We start from the raw sequence: 6,084 nt of genomic DNA on the forward strand, positions 1-6,084 counted from the left end.
GTAGTGAATGCTGCAGGTGCAACAGATGTAGTAGTGAATGCAACAGATACAACAGCGGGTGCTACAGCGGGTGCAACAGGTGCTGCAGGTGCAACAGATTCAGCAGGTGCTACAGCGGGTGCTGCAGGTAGATTCTTCACTGCACAATGACCATATCCGCGTTGACAATTCTTGCCACACGAGCTGGTTTCTCTGCTACAGGCTCCGTATTTGGAGCAGCACAGATTGTCTGGACAAATGGTTTTGGCTTTTGGACCGCATCCAAAGTTACTGGATACAGGCAGATTTAAGATTCCCTCGTTGCTTGTAACAAACGGAGCTGATTTGGGTAAAACTAATCATTTATTTACTCGTGAGTATCCCAATCAACAGTATATACAACCATACATATTGTTGTTTTACCTTGAGCGCTACAAACAGCGGCAAACGCCAACACGCTGACTTTAAGCATAAGCATGATGAATTCTATATGCAATCAATCAAAAATCCGTAGTTGAAATGGTTGACTGCGAACAATATCCTGATATTGCGTTGGGGATGATGACCATTTAAATGTGTAAAACACTGAAACGGTCACCCTAAATCCCAGTATTGTAACCGTTCAAATATCCGAAACAAACTCGCCCTTTTCCAGTGTATGCAGCCAATATGCTTTGACCTGCGCACTCAGGAATCTTGAAAAGGGTTTTTGATGACCGTTGATAATAAGGGTGTGTGATCAGGGTTCTGGAGTAAGACAATGTCAATCAGCTGTGACAAAGTCGACAGCGGAGATTACCAACGAGTCAAAAACACCAAAATTTACAGTCTAAAATAAGCAATATAGTATAAACTGATTAGCCAATCATGACAGATTTGCTCAACAACGATTTGTGGAGTGCAAGATGACACGCCAACTGCCAACCAAGTCAATCAAGTCATGCAAGCTTAATGACTGCATGTTGTCGGCTATAAATTAATCTGTTCGTATCTATAGCATCTGTTCCTGGACCAACTTATCCCAATCGTCATTTCTTCCATTGTGCTACTGCTGCTGGCTATACTGCCAACAATGGTGCTTTTCTTGGTGTTCCGTGCCGTACAATCTACGAAAATATGGCCGATCATGGAAACTCGTACAAGTTCTATTCTCCTCAACTCAAGTCTACACCACTGTTGTACCGCAATCTGCGCAACATTTACAACTGGATGAGAATCAAAAACATGAGCACGTTTTTTGAAGATGCCAGAGCCGGTTCACTACCCCAATATTCGTTTATTGATCCTGATTGGCTCAAAAACGACAACCATCCTCCAAACAACCTGCATGCTGGCGAGCAATATGTCAAAGACATATACGAAGCCATTCGTGCCGGTCCTCAATGGAAAAACACTGTATTTGTACTGACATATGATGAAAATGGTGGTTTTTACGATCATGTTGCACCACCAACTTGTGTTCCTCGACCCGACAATATCAATCCCGACTCGAATGTTGGAGATTTCCAGTTTGACCGTCTTGGTCCTCGTGTGCCAACAATCATCATTTCACCATATGTCAGCAAGGGTGCAGTTTATCACTCTGATGACACGAGTCGTTTCTTTGAACACTCGTCAATCCCAGCTACTCTCAAAAAACTATTTAACCTTCCCAACTTCCTTACACCGCGTGATGCAGCAGCTCTTACATTTGATGATGTTATTTCATTGAGCGAACCACGTACCGACTGTATTCAAACTCTTCCCACTGTATAATGCATTGGGTTATGTAGATTGTCATATACATTCATGGATGCAGTACTTGCCGACTGTTTTGATGGCAATACATACGCAACATGTATGCAGTAGTCTATTGACAGCATCACTAGATGATCTGATGTAGATCCGTAAATCTGATTGAATCACAATTTACCATGTCCATCATAAATTCAGAATCTCACATTTAATCTGAAATTCCCAATGAATAATCATAAACCCAAAACTATTTTTAATGAATGATTTATTTCACTTGATGCTATCAGTCCACATGCACAATACTTTTTAGATTGATTATAGTTGTCGTGGATAGTAATAGTATAGAAACCAAAGTAAAAAATGCATCAAACTCAAGCCAGTTTCTTGAAGTCACGAACACGATACCAGCTTTTGGGATTAGGTTGGCCCAGGCACTCACCAACGGTGACAAAAGTGTATCCGAGCTTACGATACTTTTGAACGATTGCCTGAATACCAGAATGGCCGTTTTCAACCCACTCATTATGAAGCGTGATGAACGAATGAGTCTTGGGACTAGCCCCACGATGGTGGCTAATAGACTTGTCGAATTCGATGACCGCCTGTGTACCTGGATTACCTGCACCGTCAATGTCCGAGTCACCGCTATCCACATTATGCGAAACGACAACATATCCCATTCCAACAAGCTGCTTGATCACCTTTGGTCCTTGTTCATTATGAGGGGTTCGCATGTAGACTGGACTGAGGCCAATTGTTTGCTGAATCATCCAGTCATTATTAGACATCTCCAATGAAATATCAAGAGGCGAAAGTTGGGAAAGTTTGGAATGGCACAGAGTTCCAGATCCAACTTGATGGCCCTCGCTATAGATTCTCTTCACAATGTTTCGTGCTCCATCATAGTGCATATTGTTGGCGTTGAATCCATTAACAAAGAATGTTGCACGAACACCAGCACTCTTGAGTGCATCGAGAACTTTTGGAACGTTACCAGAATCAGTACCTCCTTCGAATGTTATGGCAATCTGACCAGGGTTTACGCAACGGGTATGAGCTCCGAGATAATTCTTGTGACTGGGATGGGCTGGAACGGGTGCTGGAAGCTTCGTGATCGGAGGCTTGCAGATACCAAACAGGCCTTGGCATCCAATACCGCAATGAGAGGTTGAAGTTCCACATTGACCATCACGCGAGCAACAGAATCCTTTCGAGCACACTTTGTTGTATTGACGTCCACATCTTTTATCTCCGGACTTGGTGAGCAGAGCCTTGACAGCAGGGCTAAGGGTTTTTCCACATTCACCATACAAGGGATTGCATTGGGATACGCAGTGCGAAACATCCGATCCACAATAGCCGTACTCGGAGCAGCATAGCGATCCCTTGCATCTGCCATGTTTTGGTCCACATTGACCAGTTTTCGACAGGACTTTTGTCCAGTCCGTAAGTTTCGTCGCGGGAGCAGCCTTTTGAACAGAAGCCACCTTTTTTGCAATTGCCTTTTTAGCAACAGCCTTTTTAGCAGCCGACTTTTTTGGAGCAGCAGCAGTCTTTTTAGTAGTCTTTTTAGCAGCAGTCTTTTTTGGGGCAGCAGTAGTCTTTTTAGCAGCAGCCTTTTTAGCAACAGCCTTTTTAGCAACAGCCTTTTTAGTAACAGCCTTTTTAGTAACGGTAGACTTCTTTAAAGTGTACTTTTTCAAAGCGGATTTCTTTGTAACTCCCTTCTGAGCTTTAGTGGAGCTAGCCCCAAGCTGGGTTGCCTTCTTTGCTGCACAATGGCCGTACTTTTTCTGACAGCCTACGCCACACGCACTAGCACTCCTGCTGCAAACACCGTTTTTGGAGCAGCACAGACTGCCTGGACAAACGGTTTTGGCTTTTGGACCGCATTTCAGATTTCGAGACACGGGCAAAGACAAGAGTCCAGACTTGGTTGTACTCAGAGAAGAGGTACGTTTGGATGCAGCTAATCATGTATTCACTCGTGAGTATCCCAATCAACAGTATATAAAATCAATCACGTTCATTGTTTTACCTTGAACACTGCAAACAGCAACAACAGCCAATACGCTGGCTTTAAGCATGATCATGATGAGTTTTATAAGTAATCAAATAAACTTGTATTAGAGTGACTAGAGTGATTGACTGCGAATAATATCCTGATATTGTGGTGGGAATGATGGCCATTTAAATGTGTAAAACACTGAAACGGTCACCCTAAATCTCAGCATCGCAATCATTCAAGTATCCGAAATAAACTCGCCCTTTTCAAATGCATGCAGCCAATATGCTTTGACCTGTGCATTCAGGAATTTCAAATAGGGTTTTTAGCGGCCGTTAACAATGAGGGCTGGGGTTCTGGAGTAAGACAATGTCAATTAACTGTGGCAAAGTCGACTGAGTAGAGATTACCCAGAATTAAAAGTACCAAAAATTACAAGTGTAAACACGGAGTGTAAAGTGATCCATTTGTATTACATTTATCACAAATTTTGTATACTTGAATCTTGAAGTTACCATTGCTTCAGCAGAGTATACATAATAAACGATTGTTTTTAAAACTGCTAGCAATTAACAATTAATAATTAATGATGATTGATCATTCATACTAGTTTGTCGATATGGTTCATAAATGAATAGGGCTGGAAAGCTTTATCCGAGCTGGTTTAGCATATTAGCGGCAACTTTTAGGTCTCGACTCCTAAATTTCATCATAGCCCAATCAACTATATAGGGTAATCAAGTATTGCAGCTGTGTAGCACGCAAAAATATTACAGTATCTGATGTGCGAAACCCAGCTTGAATGAGATTTCCAACACCCACAATTTATGAATCAAGTTGCTAGCAAGTAATAGCCAAATGTTATATGATGATCCTTAACCATTACTACTAGTTTGTCAATATTAAAACCTGCTTATCATTTATACTCTGCTGAAGCAATGGTAACTTCAAGATTCAAGTATACAAAATTTGTGATAAATGTAATACAAATGGATCACTTTACACTCCGTGTTTACACTTGTAATTTTTGGTACTTTTAATTCTGGGTAATCTCTACTCAGTCGACTTTGCCACAGTTAATTGACATTGTCTTACTCCAGAACCCCAGCCCTCATTGTTAACGGCCGCTAAAAACCCTATTTGAAATTCCTGAATGCACAGGTCAAAGCATATTGGCTGCATGCATTTGAAAAGGGCGAGTTTATTTTGGATACTTGAACGGTTACAATGTTGGAACTTTTAGGGTGACCGTTTCAATGTGTTTTACACATTTAAATGGTCATGATCCCCAACGCGATATCAAGATATTGTTTGCGGTCAACCACTTCAACTACGGATTTTTGATTGATTGCATATAGAATTCATCATGCTTATGCTTAAAGTCAGCGTGTTGGCGTTTGCCGCTGTTTGTAGCGCTCAAGGTAAAACAACAATATGTATGGTTGTATATACTGTTGATTGGGATACTCACGAGTAAATACATGATTAGTTTTACCCAAATCAGCTCCGTTTGTTACAAGCAACGATGGAATCTTGAATCTGCCTGTATCCAGTAACTTTGGATGCGGTCCAAAAGCAAAAACCATTTGTCCAGACAATCTGTGCTGCTCCAAATACGGAGCCTGTAGCAGAGAAACCAGCTCGTGTGGCAAGAATTGTCAACGCGGATATGGTCATTGTGAAGTGAAGAATCTACCTGCAGCACCCGCTGTAGCACCTGCTGAATCTGTTGAACCTGCAGCACCTGTTGCACCTGCAGCACCCGCTGTTGTATCTGTTGCATTCACTACTACATCTGTTGCACCTGCAGCATTCACTACTGAACCTGTTGAATCTACTACTGAATCTGTTGCATCTGCAACATCCACTACTGAATCTGTTACACCGGTTGAATCTATTGAATCTGTTGCACCTGTTGAATCTGCAGCACCTGTTGAATCTGCAGAATCTGTTGCACCTGCTGAATCTACTGAACCTGCTGCACCTGTTGAACCTGTTGAACCTGCTGAATCTATTGAACCTGCTGCACCTGTTGCACCCGCTGTTGCACCTGCTGCTGAATCTGATATTGTTAATGATTCTGATCTTGTTGACGATTCTGATCTTGTTGATGATCTTGATCTTGCACCTGTACCTGTTGAATCTGAACCTGCACCTGTTGAATCTGATGTTGAGCTTGATGATTCTGATCTTGTTGACGAGTCTGATCTCGTTGATGATACTAAGCATGTACCTGTACCTGCACCTGCTGCTGATACTGATACTGATTCTGAACCTGAGCCTAGCGAGATTCAGGAACAACAAGATGAAGATGCAGGATCATCCGATAAAGACTGGACAAAAGTTATTTCAAATAGCGATGAATG

The 6,084-nt window shown here is 42.0% G+C and overlaps 2 protein-coding genes across 2 annotated transcripts in view; one reads left to right on the forward strand and one right to left on the reverse strand.

Annotated features, from left to right (window-relative positions):
• BATDEDRAFT_36939 (uncharacterized protein) overlaps positions 1-1,745 on the forward strand; it is a 10,968-nt gene extending 9,223 nt beyond the window's left edge. Inside the window, exon 3 of the mRNA XM_006678554.1 lies at positions 977-1,745. Within this exon, the coding sequence (XP_006678617.1) occupies positions 977-1,734 (758 nt within the window). The 3' untranslated portion in view covers positions 1,735-1,745. The remainder of the gene's footprint in view (positions 1-976) is intronic.
• Positions 1,746-2,084: 339 nt separating this feature from the next.
• BATDEDRAFT_88161 (uncharacterized protein) lies at positions 2,085-3,806 on the reverse strand (the record flags this gene model as incomplete). The annotated part of the gene is made up of 2 exons (XM_006678741.1): positions 2,085-3,682; positions 3,752-3,806. 2 exons carry the CDS (start codon positions 3,804-3,806, stop codon positions 2,085-2,087), a joined length of 1,653 nt encoding a protein of 550 aa, XP_006678804.1.
• Between the last annotated feature and the right edge of the window lie 2,278 nt (positions 3,807-6,084).

Source organism: Batrachochytrium dendrobatidis (genome assembly GCF_000203795.2).
Source record: "Batrachochytrium dendrobatidis JAM81 unplaced genomic scaffold BATDEscaffold_5, whole genome shotgun sequence".
In the NCBI taxonomy this organism is placed as follows: Eukaryota; Fungi; Chytridiomycota; class Chytridiomycetes; order Rhizophydiales; genus Batrachochytrium; species Batrachochytrium dendrobatidis.